Raw genomic sequence first — 18,409 nt, 5'->3', positions numbered from 1 at the left:
CTGAATTTGATTCTCAGAGCCACATAAAAATAAATAAGTAAAATAAAGGTATTGTGTCCAACTACAACTAAAAAAAAAGAAAAAAAAAAAGGTCTAAGAAAAGTCTCAGAATATTTTCACCATTAAGAAATGACAATGTTTGAGGAGACAGGTTGACTCTGGTGTGAACACTACACAAGAATACATATGTTAAAAGTATCACACAGCACCCCCAAATATGTAGTTTTAGCACAATGAGTTAAAAAAATAAGAAATCTATATCTTTGAGGTATTTGTAGCATATTATAGTGGAATAATCCTGAGGTCTGAGTCAGGCCTGGGTTAGAGTACCTAATAGCTGTTGTGACCTCGGGGGAGGACCTAACCTCCCTCAATCCCAGTTCCCTGACACAGAACATAGGGACAGCACTTTTGACTAGGGCAGCTGCTGGGAGGACGCCACCAGTGTGGAAGCCCCAGGGTGGCATTTTGTGGCTCTCTGAGAAGACGGCTCCCCCTTCCCTGTTCCTTCAACTCCTCCCTCCATATCTTAATTTTAATATATACAAACAGCAAAACAAGCCCTTTCCAAAATTTGCAAAGACCCAAGAATTTCTCTACTGACATGTGGTTGTGGTAGCTGGTGGCAGTCAGGAGGACACGCCCTACCATCCATGGGCCACTCTGGAACAAGAGGCAGGGCTGGGACTGCTTCCCTGTGATCCCAAGCCACAGGGTGCTCCTCGGTTCTCTCTTGACACCACCAAAATAATCACCCTAGCTTTTAAAATATGGTAAACAAGAAGTGGCTTAGTTGGTGGAACAAGCATTTCACTGGAGAAGATTCTTCTGAAAACAAAGTCTGTCTCTGAAGAGCCGTCTAATGACCTTTTGCTCTGGCTTCCGCCCTACTGCAAGATGTGGACCCTTTGGTCTTTTATGTGGCAAAATCATTGGCAGAATCCAACATTAGAGTCTGGCCCAATCAAAATTAACTATACTTGATGTAAATTAAATTTGTTGTAAACAGTGTCACAGGGACTGCATTCCAGGTCTTTCTTCAGATCTGGAGTCATTGAACAAGAATCTAGTGCATACTCAGAAGGGAAATCTCATTAACACCCTGGTCCAGGCCTCTCTTCAGGCCTTCTCCTAAAAAGCCAGGAGGAAGCCTGTGGGCCTGAAAGATGACGGTCAGATGGCTTTCTCAGCCCCTGACACAAATATACCTGTCAGGTCCCTGAAGAAAAACTATGTGCTAAGGATGACTTTTCACAGTATCCTCAGGATAAGACTCAGGAGACAAAGAGTTCTTCTGGGTGACAAGGCACAGGGGTGCTGAATTTTAAATGACTACAGGGGCTAACCACCTGTCTTTAGTAGAGTCTCTGGGGACAACACAGAAAAAAAAACTTACGAAGTTCAAGCTCCTAGAGACAGAAGGTAACAACTCCAAGCAGCAGTGTTTCTCAGTTTATTTTGGCCATAGCCACTGCTCAGGGGTAAGGAGGGCGGCTTCAGGACCGGGCAGCTCCTAACTCAATTACCATCAAGGGAACTGTTCTTGACCTAGTTTATGCTCAGTGTGCCACTGCAAAAGCATATTCTGGGCCCCAGAGAGCAGGTATAAGGCTGCCCAACAGGCATACCTGGAGGTGTCTGTTTTTTGCTGGCTAGGAGATGGTTGCTTAGCCATGTGACCTCTGTAGCCCACAAATGAGAATGCTGTTGTAGGAAATGACCAGCCCCTGTATTAAGCTTCTGGCACACAGCAGGCAATGGATAAAGGTTGATCCTCTGCTGCCTCATGTTCTGTGAAGCAGCAATTCCAAGGACTGTAGATTTCTAGGGAAGGAGATCCCCTGGGCCCTCTGAGTCTCAGGCAGGGGCACGCCAAGCAACTGCTATCTTGCCCCCCTGCAGGAAGTAGGCAGCAGCATGAACCAGCCCACACAGGGAGGTGGCACCGACAGCTGGCCCAAGTAGAGGGAATGGGTGGAACTTGAGTAGAACTTAGGTGTGCTGGGCCAGCTTGTGGACGGCCTGGACTCCAGTCCATAGCTGGTTTAGAAACTTGGCAGGAAATTGCAAATGGGTTCTGGGTAGGGACAGTGGCAAAATAAAATCAGTTTAAAAATACCTGATCTGGGGCTGGGGTTGTGGCTCAGTAGTAGAGTGCTTGCCTAGCGTGTGCAAGGCTTTGGGTTCCATCCTCAGCACCACATATAAATACATACATAAAATAAAGATAGTGTGTCAACTACATCTAAAAAACAAATATTACAAAAACAAAACAAAACAAAAACCCTGATCTGGGGCTGAGGTTGTGGCTCAGCGGTAGAGCATTTGCCTAGCATGTGTGAGGCACTGGGTTCGATTCTACGCACCACATATAAATAAACAATCCATTGACAACTAAAAACCATTTAAAAAAATAAATAAGGGCTGGGGATATAACTCAGTTGGTAGAGTGCTTACCTTGCATGCACATAGGCCTTGGGTTCGATCCCCAGCACCAAAAAAAAAAAGTAAAAAAAAATTAAAAACAAAAACAATAACAAAAAAACCCCGATCTGAATGGATTTCTTGGCACAGCAGAGGAGATTGGAAGCAGGGCGGAGGGTGTGAAGACCACTCACTGCATGACCCAGGTGACTCTGGGGAATGTGCCCCACAGTACTGGAAAGGAGGAAAAGCAGCAGAAAAGCACCATGAGAGAGGAGGAAGGGACCAGGAGAGCGACTCACTCTGCCCAGGAGCGGAGCAGCACTGGGAGCTATCAAACGCTGCAGAGTCACCCAAGGAGAAAGAGGCCGCCACTGGCGATTCCGCAGAAAGCTTTCTGTACTATGCTGAGGACAATGCCCTTCTCTTGACTTCCCCCAGCTCCTCCTCTTCCTTTGCTCCTTTCTTTTACACTGCACTGGGTCCTAGGGTTAAAGAGTTTCCTGTCCCTTTCACTATCAAATTACAAACTTAATTAAAAAAAATAAAAATGTGAAAGGTCTTTCCTCTGCCTCTTTAAATTCCTTTAAATTTCCCTTAAGAATAAATGTAAACTTGGTTTGCAATTAACAGTTAACATTTATGAGATAAAGAACAGTAGAGGTATTATTAAGAACAGGTAAGTATTGACTTTAAACCAAAACCAAAGCATTAGAAACAATGATGGGTCAGCAAATGATTAGCAACAGGAGGAGTCCTGGCTGGTAGTTTCCAACTTCAAGGTACAAGTGCACTACCAGGGCTGATTTCACGCTACCCAATATGACATCACTGAATGTGGACTTGGGGGAAGATGTGTACATCTGGCTCTCATGAGCCAGTACGTGCCAGCTCCAGCTGACCTGAGAGAAGGCCACTCTGACAGTTAAGGGCCATGGCACAGAGATGAACTGGCCAGGAGGAAGGGAATTTTTACAGGGATCCGACACACTGAAGTGGTTAACGACACTGGCCAGTAACACAGCCTCACACATGAGAACCTACATCTGGGATAAATCCACATTTCTTTTCTTTTGGACCAGGGATTGAACCCAAGGGCCCCTAACTGCTGAGCTACATCTACATCCCCACCCCTTTTTATTTTCAGACAGAATCTCACCAAGTTGCCTATGTCCTTGTTAAGTTGCTAAGGCTGGCTTCGAACTCACAATCCTCGTGCCTTAGCCTCCCATGCTGCTGTGATTACAGGTGTGTGCTACCATATCCAGCATAAATCCAAATTTCTAACTAGCTTGTTATTAATTCTGTGCCAGATGCTGTGTTTGATGTGGTAAATATGATCTAGTTGAGTTCTAGATCTGCCACTTTCTGGCTTTGACCTTAAAGAATGTTTTCAAAGTGTGGGCTATACAGATGCCTAGATTCATGGGGTTGAGGGGTCATGGCTGGGCAAACTACCCACATGTATTCTGGACTTTTTGACCTCTGATTCAGTGTGAACCTTGTTCAGTTTTACTTAGGATTCATAAGAGTTCACATGCAAAAGCAGTTTTTGAAAACTACTAGAATTGATTTCCAAGATCCCTTCACTTTAGAATTCTAAATCTCTACTGGCAGACTGAAAGCTGAGAACAGAAAAAACTTCTGATTATATAACTTCAGGAGCTAAGAGGTCGATGCCTCTCAACAAGCAATCTTTCCTTATGTATTACTGAAGTGGACAGTGACATCAAAATAACCCGTTCCTGACCTACAAACCCAGAAGAGCGAGTTGGGATAGGAAGTTTTGCTCTTAACTCCAGAGGCCTTAATATGAAGGAAAAATCAGCTATGACCAGAGCACAGTGGCTCACAAGGCAGCAGATCCCGCTGCCTGGTAACACACAACCTGAAGACTGCATCTAAGTCACTTTTTCATTTCCAACCACGAATAGACAGATCAACAAAGAATTTTAAAAATTAGCTGAAGAAGAAAATGCTGCCAGATACAGCTTCAGATGAAAAGAAAACAAAAACACAAGAGATGAGAAATACTGAAGGCTTCAGATCTACAGCAGCTGAAATCCAAGGCAAATCTGAAGAGACTGCTGCCCAAACGCAAACCCACGTGTTCTTGTGCAAGCCACCCAGTGCGGCGCGCTGCTCCTTTCTGCCTGTCTGCCTGCATTCACTTCAAGTCACCCCAATGCCACGAAACAGTGCAATCTGGGCCTTCGGAGAGATCCGAGTGGTTCAGGACACTGATCCTCTCCCTGCAGCTCTGATGTCCTTTCAGGATTATATAGGACATCTCATTAAAAACCACAGAACAAAACCTCATCACACTGCTTTGGGGTAGACACTTTAAATGGACCTTCTAACCCCTTCCCTCTCATTCAGAGCTGTCCCCAAAGCTTTGAGAACACTATGAGGATGACAATGGCATCAGGGACCAAGGGGCCTGGGAGAACTCTTCTCAACTTACTTGGTGTAGTTGTGGATCCAAATCCCCCGCTGGCTGAGCCAAATGGGTTTTTGTTGGCAGCGTCCTGGCTGGGTTTTCCTCCGAGGCCACTGAAGAAACCTCCCCCTCTTCCAGTGTTTCCAGACCCAAACACACCACCACTGGAGCTGGAGGACTGCTAAGAACAAAAGGGGCAGGAAGCAAGCTGGGATGAGAGGTCATGGTGATGGCAGGCCAGGTTTGTGGGCGGTGGCAGCTGGCACATGTGGCAAAGCAAGTGCACTCTTCTGGTTCTAGAAGGGGATAGGCCAGCAACCATAGGAGAGGCTGGAGTTTGGGCAAGGACTGCTGCTCCATCTACAGTTCTTGAGTGAATGCAACAGAGGTGGGAACTTTCACTGTTCACCTGCCCTGCTGCCCGCAGTGCCCAACACAATTCCAGGGTGGGAAAACCAATCCCACACGAGATCCACCAAATAAAAAATTTGAGAGCATTTAGAAGCCATCACGGGTACCACTTCTGATTCCTGAAGCATGTGGCTGAACTCATCAGCAGCAAAGGATGAGTGATTTACAGTCGTCTCTCAATTTGCGCAATTTCATTTCATAATGACTTTCCCAGTGCTGCAGAAAGCTTAAATTAGCTCCATTGTTGAAATGATGACCATTGCTGAATCTTGTCCAAGTTCGCAAATCTTATGCTCAGAGGAAGCTGCTAACTCAGGGACACATGCTGACTCAGAGCTATATCAGGCACCAGACACTTGATTTCTGTTTGGAAACTGACTCCAGAATGATGATCAGTGCTAGACTGGAGGGACCACTCGCATTAGTGAAGTTTGAAGTCTCCTTGGTTATCATGTAGATAAAGTTGGGCTTTAGAAGGGGTCTCTGGGCAGAGGAACCTTCCAGAAGCTCCTTCTGTAGCAGAGTGGTGCCCCAGGCCTTTTCTGTAAAGTAGGGTACTAAACCACACGCCTCAAAACGAGTGAATGAGCTAAGAACAGCACCTGAGACAACTGAAAGCTCACAAACAGTTGCTGCTCAGCCTTCTAACAACAGAGGCCAGTGGTCAAGTGCCAGCTCTGTACTAGGCACTCTAAGCACTTTGCAAATAGTCATTTGATCTCCACAAGTGGAACCTCTAGCAGGCCCTCTCTAAAACATGGCACACCAGTGCCCCTCCATCTTGGCCACCTGTCCTTCCCCCTTTGCTGGGACTGTGCAATAATCCCCACCACTGTAAGTCCAGAAGCAGCTGGATAAGATGCAATGAGGCATCAGACCTGTCCACTCCTGTTACCGCTTCTAGAAGATTCTCTCTGATCTGGCCCCTGTCTACCTCTATGTCACCATCAGCTGTTCTCACCCTTTGCCTCATGTGGCACAATCATACCTGTCTTTTGTACCCTGAACATAACAATTTTTTGCCTTTGGGCAATGAACTTTATTCGACCACAATTATGTAATGATGAGTTACAGCTTTTCTTCTTTCTTTTGTGGTGCTGGAGATGGAACTTTGTGAAAGCCCATGCAAGTGCTCTACCATCGATCTACAGCACTAGTCCAAAGGGCTTTTAAAAACCAGGAATACACCTAGGTTTGGTGGCACACACTTGTAATCTCATCAATTTAGGAGGCTGAGGCAGAAGGATTGCAAGTTTGAGGCCAGCCTCAGCAACTTAGCAAGGCCCTAAGCAACTCAGGGACACACTGTTTCAAAATGAAAAAAATTTTAAAAAGGCTGGGGATGTCAGTGATTAAGTGCCCCTGGGTTCAATCCCTGGTACCAAAACCCAAAACCAAACAAAAAGTAGCAACCCAATCATAAAAGTGAAATTCTGATAGCAAGTAAGCTGCCTTTGAGGAAGGAAGCCATGACCACAAATGCATGCACCTGTTGAGATGAGACTGCATAGCTACCTTCCACCTCCAGCTAACACACAGTAGCTGCACACACTGACCTGCAGAAGCCAAGAATTCAGATGGCTCAGCTTAATTTCAAATGTGATTTGAAATTAGACACTGGCTATCCAGAGTGGAGAAGTGGATAACGAATGTCCCCAGCTGAATGTAAACTGACGGTTACTGCACCCTCAGCAGGGTTAGAGAGGATTCTGTTGTTTTTAATTGAAATGAACAATAGTTTTCAAAAGTTAAAGTTATAGAAAAATCTCAAAATGTACAAAAAGTTCATTGTTCTCCTGTAGAATTCACTCTGCTCTTAAGCTTTTCTAATAATTTCTTTTTTGACTTCAAGCATTAGATTTGAACTTCAAATACAGATCAAGACTAATTTTTAAAATTAAAATTCCACATCTTTGCTGAGATTTTGTACTCAATCATTCTTTCAACATTTTTCTGTAACTCCTAGAGCACAATAGTTATTTTAAAGTCTCTGTCTCTAGTTCCAATATCTGGATCACATATATGTTGGGTTTTGCTCATTTAAAAAATCATATTGCACGCCTCTCCCCTTAAATTTCTGTTATTTCATTTATACACACTATTTTTTTAAAAAAATTTTTAGTTGTAGATGGACACAACACCTTTATTTTTATTTATTTATTTATATTATGTGGTGCTGAGGATCAAACCTATGGCCTCATGCTTGAGAGGCAAGCGCTCTGCCACTGAGCTACAGCCCCAGACCACTATTTTTTATTTTTTTGCATAGTAGACTTTATCCATAGAACAGTGGCAACTAAGGAATACTAATGTTTTTCCTTGACAGTGAGAATTCTCTGCTGTCTGACGATGCAGAGCTCATGCTGACTGACTTGGGACTGTCTCTGCTTAGGGTTTGGGTTATCTGTCCTGTAAGTGCCTGGAGCTGGAAGGAACCTGGGCTGCCGTTATCACCTTTAGGTTCAACAGATCCAGGCAGCGGAATGCAAGCATTGTGCAAGCTGTTTTCAGGCCGGTCTTCATTTCTTTTCTCTTGGCCAAAGCAGGGAGGATATGGATGCCAGGTAAATCACTGCTGCATTTGCAAATCTTTCAGATCCCAATCTGACTTATTTATACCAGCTTCATTGAGATATAATTCACATATCATACAATACACTGATTTATAGCATATAATACTCAAATGGGGCTGGGATATAGTTCAGCTGGCAGAGTGCTTACCTTGCATGCACAAGGCCCTAGGTTCAATCCCCAGCACCAAAAAACAAACACACTAAAACTCAAATGGTTTTTGGTATATCATTATGAAAAATTTAAAAATTATGGCAAAAAATATAGTCATTTTTTTTTTATACTAGGGATTAAACTCAGGGCTGATTTACCCCTGAGTTACAACCTCAGCTTCTTTTGATTTTTATTTTGAGATAGGGTCTTGCTAAGTTGCTCAGGGCCTTGCTAAGTTGCTGAGGCTAGCCTCAAACCTGCAATCCTCCTGCTTCAGCCTCCCAAGTAGCTGGGATTACTGGCACATGGAAATTTTAACCTTTTTTAGTATACAACTGAGCAGTGTCGGTAACATTTACCATGTTGTGTAACCATTGCCACTATTTCCAAAACTCTTTCATCACCCCAAACCAAAATTTCACACTATCTGAATTTTTCTTGGTGGTACAATGGGAGTGAAAGTTTCCTATATCCTTTCATATCCTAGTGAAGTTTTCTGAGGATACTCCTTGCCATGTGAGAATTAATTCATTTCACATTGTCTATCAGGTTTCAGTCACAACCCTACACATTGGGGATATGGTGATGAGTATCAAAGACACCTACCCTCACAGAATAAAATTCAATTTTTGGCCCATTCAACTGCAAACATAATTTCCATGGAGGAAGAATGGGGGAAGGGGAGCAACATAAGGAGTTTGTCCCAGTAATGCATTTGCATCTCTTTGGCTCCACTCTCTGTGAGCCAGTTACCCAAGTTAGCAGTATTACCCATCTTCACAGCTGGATACAGAGAATAATGTAAATTCATCAACCCATTTGAATGCTGATAAACAGTCGTGTCTGGGTTGCTGGGGTTACTGTAACAGTGTTGCTATGAACACTCTTGTATCCTGGTACATATTTGTTTTTCTAAAGAACAAATCTAGGGGTGGCATTGTTGGTCTTTACTAAACGGTACCAAACTCTTCTCCAAGATGAGTGGACCAATTTGTACTCCCATAAGGTGTGACTCCCTCAGTACTGGACTTTATATTTTTGCATCTTATGAGTATGCATCTCTTTGTGGTTTTATTTATATCACTAATGAAGTTGAACATCTTTTTGTTTATTGATCCTTTGGTCTATACCTAATTAAAAAAAAAGTTTTCTTATTTTCTTATATTCTTATTGTTATAAAATGTACCATATTGGCTACATTTAAGTATACCATTCAGAGTGATCAAGCACAGGCCCAATGTTGTGCAACTTCTTTCATGAATTGTCTTCTGCCTGTTTTCTTCTCTTCTTTTTTTATGCAGTACTAGAGACGGAGCCCTGGGCTCTCTGCAGGCTGGGAATGAGCCCTCTGGCACAGAGCTGCATTCCCAGCCCACTTCTGCCCATTTTTTTCCCTATGACTTTTTATTAAGTTCATAACCTTTACGTGTAGAGAGCTCATTTAATTTTGACACGATTTCAACTGTGCATAACGTTCAATGTTCAAATATCAAACATTTCTGGTGCTTCTCAAGGCTCTCTCTCACTTTAGGCACATCTCTTGGCCAACATGGTCCTACACTGAGTACTCTGGGGCAGGCTCCTCTAGAGGCACCTAATACCAGCAGGGGTGGTGGGGTGACTCCTGTTGTTTTGGGGAGGAACAGCATATTTCATCTCACTGTTTTGTAGTATTCTGCTGGATAAAAACAGCACAACTTATTTGGCCATTCTTCAAATTTATGAGATTTGGGTTGTTTCCTGTTTTTAGCTATTATGAGTTCACTATTTCATGAACATTTCTAATCCCTATCTTTTGGTAAACAAAGGCACTTACTTCTCTTGGTTATATACCCAGAGCAGATCTGCTGGGTTAATAAAGATTTTGAATGTTAGTCGTGATACAGTCAGATGATTTCCCAAGGTTACATGAATTTATATTCTTACTAGCAACATGAGAGTTTCTAAAACTTTACCCTTTTTGCTTTGTAGAATATATTCTTTTATTTTTTTAGTTATAGATGGACAATACCTTTATCTTTATGTGGTGCTTAGGCCCGATCCCAGTGCCTCACACATGCTAGGTGAGCACTCTACCACTGAGCCACAACCCCAGCCCCTGCTTTGTAGAATATACTCTAAAATACGATTGCTCTGGTGGCTACAATTTCCCTATTTTACGACTTGTTTTTCCCTAAAATTAAGAAGGCCACTATTTTGGTAATGCTAAATTTTCCTGTTTGAGAAATATCCCTTAGGATTTCCTTCAGGTGTGCAAGACATGAAATCTCCCAATATTTGTTTATCTGAAAAACTGTCTTGATTTCACTTCATTCGAAAAGATAATTTTTGCATGTTTAGAAATCCCAGGTAGACATTCTCCACCTCCTGGCTTCTTTCATGCCTGCAGGAAAGTCAGCTGGCAGTCCCACCGTGGCTCCCTGGAAGATAAGTTGTCTAGGCTGCCTCCTCCTCTAATCTTGTTGTTCTGCTCTTGTGCTGTGACAGGTCTCGGGACTGATTTCCTTTCAAGAGCTGTGTGACCTGTTGAGCTTTTGCTGCAGGTTTTTTTTAAATAAACCAGGGGTTGAACTCGGGTAATTAACATCCCCAGCATTTTTTGTATTTTATTTAGAGACAGGGTCTGAGTTGCTTAGGGCCTCACTAAGTTGCTGAGGTTGGTCTTGAACTTGTGATCCGCCTACCTCAGCTTCCCAAGCTGCTGGGATTACAGTTGTGCGTCCCTGGGCTGGGCTTTTGGTTTGTAAATTACTCTTATCTACTTGTTTGGGAAATTTCTTTTCTCTTCTGATATTGCCATGTACATATTCTCTCTTCTTCTGTGATTGTGAATACATGTATGTTAAATTTTCTCTTAGAGGATCTGTTCTTTTTTTTGCATTTTTCATCTTTTTTGCTCTCCATGATACATTCCAAATAATTTAACTAACCTTCTAGTCCAAATGTTAGCAAATTACAGCTTGTGGGTCAAATCCTGTCTACCACCTCTTTTTGTATATAAAGCCTTACTGGCACATAACCATCTCATTCACTGCACATCATCTACGGCTGCTTCACAGTGGAGCAGCTGTGGCAGAAACTTTACGCAGTTCTCAAAGCCTAAAACACTTAGCATCTGATCACTGTTCTAGTACACTACTGCTCTTTTCTGCTCTTACTGGGCTACACCCAACCCCTTTTTTTTTTTCATTAAAAAAAATAACTTTATTTCACTTATTTATTTTTATGTGGTGCTGAGGATTGAACCCAGGGTCTCTCGTGTGCAAGGCGAGCGCTCTATCGCTGAGCCACAACTCCAGCCCCTTCATTTTGAGACAGGGTCTCACTAAATTTCCCAGTTTGGCTTTGAACTTGTGATCCTCCTGCCTCAGCCTCCTGGGATTACAGGTGCACACCACTGTGCCTGGCTTGTCTGCTTTTAAATACATCCACTGTGTCTCGAATTTTAATTATTAATTTTTCCTAGAAACTCTAGCTGGTTCTTTTTCAAAGGTCTTGTGATTTCCTATTCCATACTAGTATTTTTAAGTTGTCTATTATTTCTTTTAAACATAGTTGTTTTATAGTCCCTGCAAGTGTATTTCTGTTTTTTGTGTTTTGTTTTTTTGCCCAGGGGTGCTTTACCACTGAGCCACATCCTCAGCCCTTTTGAATATTTTATTATCTAGAGACAGAGTCTCGCTAAGTTGCTCAGGGGGTCTCAAGATTGCTAAAGCTGGCTCTGAACTCAATTCTGCCTCAGCCTCCTGAGCTGCTGGGATTACAGGTGTAATCCATGCCTGGCATTTCTGACGTTTATTCTGGCTCTTGTTCACAGATCCCCATTTCTTTTGCATGGCTAGTTTAACTGTGGGAATCAATACCCCAAAACTTATTTGAAAGAATAATGTGAAGGATTGAATAAAGTCCAGAGCTCTGTTTCAGAGTGGGTCTAAGCTGTTTCTGCCAGCATGTGGAAAACCTTCTACTTAATATGTGAAGGAACACACATCATGCCCACACATCATCTACTGGAATCCCACCAAGTCCTGCTGTGGAAAGTCACAGTTGTGACTGACAATCAGAGGCCTTTACTTCTGAAGGGCTCTTCTGAGGTTACTGTGTTCTAAAAGTAGCCGGTGCTAACAGTTGAGTCAAACCTCTCTGGATCCTCAGTGTCCTCACCTTTCAAATGGAGACAGTATCAGCCCCTGCCTACAGAGGTGCTAAGATGCTTCCATGAGTTAATCTGAAGAAAGTACTTAAAACTATGCGTGGCTCAGCCCTGGACTTCAGACATCTCAGTGCAGGGGCCATATGTAGTTGCTATTGCATATTCTTTTTTTTTCTTTTCTTCTTTTAAAAAAAACATTTAAAAAATGTAAAAGCCATTCTTAGCTTAAGAACTTATATAAATCAAGGCTAGGGGTGATTTAGCCTGTGGATTGTAGGTTGCCAACCCCAGCCTAACAGAACAGGCAGAAGACTGATGGAGGTCAGTTAAGTACTTTCCCAGAAGTCAGCCAGAGGAGGATCCAAGTTCTGTTGACTCTCTAATGTGAAGTGGAGACTTCCACATGCTCAAAGACAGTTGGACAGTAAAGCTTAAGAATCACACAGCTGTTTGCTAGGCCTAGGCATGCAGCATGAACTCCACACAAAGATTAGATTACACAGGGGAAACCTGACACAAATAAAGACAAATGCACTTATTTACCTGGCCAAAGACTGTTCCACCAGTACTGGTTGCTTGACCAAAAACAGAACCAGTGTTACTAGACCCGAAACCTGTAAAACAGAAGGAAGACAAAAGTTCAACTTGGATGAGTCTTCTACAACATCCAAGCACTCCTTTTTAAAATGGCATTTTTAATATGCTTAATTACCCCACAATAAATCAACTTATGATAAAATTGTTTCTCCATATAGGAAATGAAGAAAAATCTGAACACATACAATTGTTCCTTGGTATCCATGGGTCACTTTTTCTGGGTCCCCCACCCCAGGATACCCAAATCTGTGTTCAAGTCCTTTACACAAAACAGCATAGGATTTATACAATCTACATCGTACTCCCATATACTTTAAATCATCCCTAGATAATACTTATTATACTTAGTACAATGTAATGCCATATAACTAGTTATTACACTTTATTATTTAGGGAATAATGACAAGAACAAAGCCAGCACATATTCAGTTACGTATTTCTTTTGATGAATTTTGATCTGCAGTTGGTTGTAACTATAGATGCAGAACCGTTTGATATGAAGAGGTGATAGAAAAGACCCGTTTTCATTGCTAAAATTATAATATATATTATAAAATATAAATTCCAAAGTCCCAGGAGCTGGATTCATCTATCAAGTGGGTGGGGCTAACAAGATGGTACACTCTCAGAACAGTTTCTCCTCAGACTTTTGGCCACCAAGAATTCTTTTCAATGATTGACTTAACATTATGAATATTTCTACTCCCTGATTTTTAATGTATCTTAAATGCCAGATTCTCTCAGGGCAGCTTATGCTCCTTCCAAGAGGCATAACATGATGGAGATGCTGGGCTGAATGCAGCCAGGGCGAGTCAGGAGGAGCAATGCATTGTAACACAAGAGCCTGGATGAGGAGGAAGAGACAGGAGTGCTACCCTCATTTCTGTGGCTTATCAGACACATGAACTTCAGCAAGCCTCATTCCTCAACCAGGACTACAGGAGGCGCCCAGGCAGCTTTCCACACAGGTACTCATCAACAAAGAAGATCCTTCAGGGAGTCTGAATTTGCTGACTGGTTTGACAAAGCCTTTGGTGGGAGGTTTTCTCAAACCCTGACTGCATGACAAAAGATGCACTGGAGACAGAGACAACTTGCTCTCCTGTGACACACAGGCCTTCTCCCTGGCTACACTCAGATCCAAGTCACCCAAGTCCACAGGCACCTGGCTTCTTCACAGGGCACTAGTGGACCTCCACACTGTGTCTTTTTTCATTACTGTGTCCTTTTAGCTGCACTTAGTAGGAGTTTAACATTTGTTGCAAGAAGAAAAACATTTCTAATAAATTAACAGCCATTTTTAATAAAATTATTACCGAAGAAATGAATCACAATTGCTTGTAATCTTGCTCACAAAATACTTGTTTTCCCCATAGCCTAATTGCTAAAGAATTGCCTTTCATAAAAGAACCATCAGAAAGTCAAACTTGGAATAGATTTTCAACTTGGTCTGTCTTTTGATAGCTTTAGGAAGTAAAAGCAGCTGCTACAATTGGATACACATACTGAGAAAATAAGATTTTTCTTTCAAAAATGGTAAAAATCTAAAAGTGGTTTTCAAGTCACAACACTGAAAACAGAAAAAAAGCAACCTCTTAAGTGTCAGTGTTGGCCCTTCCAGCAAGCAACATTGAGTTGGAGCAGTGAAGCATGGGGAGGAGACCCACTTCTCTTCCCACTCCACCATCAGCACCGTTTGACCTGAGATCAGTCTCCTTGAAGCCTGACAGTTTTGGACACAATGACTTCAGCTCCTTCCAATTTCAAAATTTTGTATGTATGAGTCATTCATTTACTTCCCTGACCTTAAACTAAAGATGCTTGGTTTTTCCCATGAAGCTGGCATTCTGCTGGCTGGAAGAGTAGAGAGCGTGCTGAGGCAGACCTGGCCAACTAGGCCAGGAAATTCCTGCAGCATGTGCGCCAAGCTCCTTTCTTGATCTTACACATTATTTTTTTGCTGCTTCTCCCTTTCTTTTAATTACCAAGTAATACAAGTTTGCTGTAAATGTTTAAAATAGCACAGATGGGGCTGGGGATGTGGCTCAAGCGGTAGCATGCTCGCCTGGCATGCTTGCGGCCCGGGTTCGATCCTCAGCACCACATACCAACAAAGATGTTGTGTTCGCCGAGAACTAAAAATAAATAAATATTAAAAATTCTCTCTCTCTCTCTTTAAAAAAAAATAAATAAATAAAATAAAATAGCACAGAGAGGAACAAAGTAAAAATCTATAAATTCTTACCTGAAGCTTGACAAAAGCTAAACCCCGAGGGTGCTGCCGTGGAGGTGGTGGCTGAAGTGCCACCAAATACAGAGCTTCCCTGCCCAAAACCAGGGCTCTGACCAAAAGCAGGAGGGTTGCTCTGGCCAAAGAGCCCCCCTCCTGTGTTGGCAGAAGACTGTCCAAATGAGAAGGAACTGGAGCTACTCGTACTCGAGGACGCACCAAAGACATTCCCACTGGTGGACGCAGGGGTGGAGGAGACCGACTGACCAAAAGCAGGCACAGAACTGAACCCAGGCTGACTAAAGGAGAAGCCACTTGCAGGGCTGCTCGTCACCTGTCCAAAGGCTGGGGCCTGGCCAAAGGTTGTCTGTCCAAAGACCCCTGGGGATGAGGTACCAAAAGCAGGGCTGCCAAACCCAGAGCTGCTGGCCTGTGGAGTGGCGGCTGCTGTGCTGGCTATGCTGCCTGTCTGCTGCCCAAATAGGCTTGGCACAGTGCTGGCCACCACCTGCCCAAACATGGGGGTGGTGGAGGGGGCAGTGGCAGTGTTGCTGGTGAGCTGGCTGAATGCTGAGCTAGAGCTGGCAGCAGGTGGCTGAGTAAAGACCGATGAGCCAGAAGTAACAGTCCCAAACACTGCTGTCTCTGTGGTGGGGCCTGTAGCACTACTGGAAACAGGGCTAGAGATTGTGGGGGAGCCTGACGTTTCAACAGTCAAGGGTCCCGTGCTTGGAAGCGTAGCTGCTGCAAGAGCAGCCTGCCCCGGCACCACAAAGGTGGGAGGAGGAGAGGCTGCCTCCGCTTTGTCATCAGAGCCTCCCGTGGCTGCTGGAATGGACTCTATAGAAGGTGCCATGAGGCTGGTACTAGCTGCTGCTGTGCTGGGGCTACTGACTGCAGGCTGCACAGGAACCGGCTCTTTCTTAACTGAGTCGGGAGTGTGTGGAGGAGCCTGGGGAGGCTGGGCAGCCTGCTGCTGCACGAGGAGTGAGGCTGTTGGTGTGGAGACCTCATTGTTGCCCGACTTCTCGGCTACAGCTGACGATGTGACCTCTTCTGTGTTCTTTCCAGAGGACATGGGCAGGGAGGGAGCAGATGCCGAACTCAGGAGGCTACCAAATGACAAGGTGGGGAATGAGGCTGGAGGGGGAGTGGCAGTCGCAGCTGACGGGGGTGCAGAGGACGACACTGTATTACTGCTCTGCTGGCTTCCAAATGCAAAGGTACCCTTGCTGCCACTTAAAGAAGTCCCACCAAAGCTGATCACTCCAGAAGCCCCCGTACTGGTTAGTGGCAGACTGCCAAAGATGCCAGCTGAGGAACCACTGGCGCCCGTGCTGGCGGCCGTTGGGGGAGCTGCCGCGGTGGCAGGTACAGAGGAGGGCACTGGGGGCTCCACAGGCTTCACCAGCACCGCAGGGCTAGTGAAACTAAAGCCCGAGGACGCGCTTGAAGTCTTGGGTGGCTGGCCACTCGTGAGGCCTGTGGAGGAAGCCTTACTGGCTGGCTTAGTAGACTCCTCTGCTTGGCCCACCCGCAGTCCTGAAAAGCTTCCTAGAGTCTCTCCCGCCAGAGAACTTGGAAACAGAAGCTCGCCCAGCTTGGACGGCGGTGTTTCCAGCTTGCTAGCAGCGGTGGAGAGCGGAACTCCAGCAGGTGCCGTAGGCCTGCTGCCAGAGGGGGCAGAGTCTCCTGGAGGGGCAGTGGCAGCTCCAGGAGTGCTGGGTCCTGGCGTGACTGTGGAGGGAGTGGGGCTCTCCGGAACGGTGTCATAAAAGGGTTTGCCTCCCCCACCAAACGAGAAGGCATCCAGCTGGTTCGACTCTCTAGTGGAGGGTGTCGGCCCTAGCAAGAGAGAAATTGGGAAACGGGTTAGATTCAGCAAAATAGGCCCTATCATCACATTCCCACTGACTGCATTCCTAAGCAAAGCCTCTCCCCTCCATGGAACAGGAATCGCTGGCTTTAACAGCAGCTTCCTTTTGGGAGGACAGAACAAGTGCTTCTCCACAGTTAGTTTTATCTGAGTCATCGTCCTGAGGTGGAAAGGAGGGGACCATTCATGACCATTAAATCATAATACACATGACACCCACAATACTTGAAATTAATAAATTACCCAAAAAAGAAAAAAAAAAAAAAAGTACCTCCCCTAATATCCTGACTCCACACCAGTGTAGCTTCCCTCCCCAATACCCTCAGCATGGTGTTAGCCTACAGCCCTCCTGAGAAGTTAGGATCTGGTTCAAAATGCAAATGGTTTCTATATTTACGGACACCAAGCGTCAATCCAGGTTCATTTTTAGGCACAATTTAGGGACACTTACTAGGGCTCAACTCAGTAAGCTCTTTTAGTGTTGAGCTTGTTTATGGTTTTGGATTGTTGTCTATTTTCATGTTAATTAAGTTTACATAGAATTATTATCATGTTTTTATTCCCATTTTAATTTTCCTTATAATTTTTGACAAATAGTTTTGTTCCTTTCATATATACATTTCTTTTTTGGTGGTAATGAGTACTGAACACACGGCCTGGTGTGTGCTAGGCAAGCACTCGGCCACTGAACTACACCTCTGGTCCTTTTATTATTTTATTAGAGACAGGGTCTTGCTAAGCTGCCTAGCCTGGCCTTGGACTTGCCATACTCCTGCCTCAGCTAATCTGGAAGTTAAGGAAGAAGGATCCCTTGAGACCCGGAAGAGTTCAGGGTCGGCCTGGGCAGCATAGCCAGACTCAGCTTCATAATTGAAAAGCAAAAAACAAAAAATATTTTTGAGTAAAAAATAAAAGGCACCGTATTATGTATAATAGGGACAACCTGGAAATAACCAAAATGTCCAATGGTGGAAGGGTAAAAACTGGCAGAATAATTCTATCAACAGAAAGAATTATGACATTTATACAAAATTTTCAATATTGGAAAATTCACAATAGACATTATGTCAAACTAAGTGGGAGACAAAACTCCTAGAAGGAACTATAAAAGAACTGCTATGGGGGCTGGGGTTATGGCTCAGCGGTAGAGTGTTTGCTTGGCATGTGCAGGGCCCTGGGTTTGATCCTTAGCACCTCATATAAACAAATAAAGTTATTGTGTCCAACTACAACTATAAAAAATAAATATTAAAAAAAAAGAGAACTGCTATGGTTATTACTGAGGGGTACCACACGAGGAGATTCTAAACTCCTTCATGAGTTTTTATATTCCCTGTTTTCCTCAATAAGAACTCCACCCCCACCTGTTTTTAGTACTAAGGATTTAACCGAAGGCTTTACACTTGCCTAGGCCAGCTCTACCACTGAGATACACCCCTAGTCATTCTTTATTTCATTTTGAGACATGGTATCACCAAGTTGCTGAGGCTTGCCTCAAACTTGCAATCCTCTTGCTTCAGCCTCCCGAGTAGTGAGGATCACAGGTGTATGTCA

General features: G+C 43.9%; 1 protein-coding gene across 3 annotated transcripts in view; it reads right to left on the bottom strand.

The window, feature by feature from the left end:
* The window catches only part of Nup214 (nucleoporin 214), a 98,033-nt gene that overhangs the window by 10,287 nt on the left and 69,337 nt on the right, over nt 1-18,409 (bottom strand). For 2 of the 3 annotated variants that reach the window (XM_078048421.1, XM_078048420.1), the window contains 3 exons: nt 14,995-16,824; nt 12,696-12,766; nt 4,889-5,045 (listed from right to left, as the gene is read on the bottom strand). In XM_078048421.1, the coding sequence (XP_077904547.1) occupies nt 4,889-5,045; nt 12,696-12,766; nt 14,995-16,824 (2,058 nt within the window). The remainder of the gene's footprint in view (nt 1-4,888; nt 5,046-12,695; nt 12,767-14,994; nt 16,825-18,409) is intronic. The other variant, XM_078048422.1, reaches the window with a different exon arrangement.

Source organism: Ictidomys tridecemlineatus, chromosome 4, assembly GCF_052094955.1.
Source record: "Ictidomys tridecemlineatus isolate mIctTri1 chromosome 4, mIctTri1.hap1, whole genome shotgun sequence".
In the NCBI taxonomy this organism is placed as follows: domain Eukaryota; kingdom Metazoa; phylum Chordata; class Mammalia; order Rodentia; family Sciuridae; genus Ictidomys; species Ictidomys tridecemlineatus.
The sequence above is the reverse complement of the archived record's forward strand: the minus strand, read 5'-3'. Positions and strand labels throughout refer to the sequence as shown.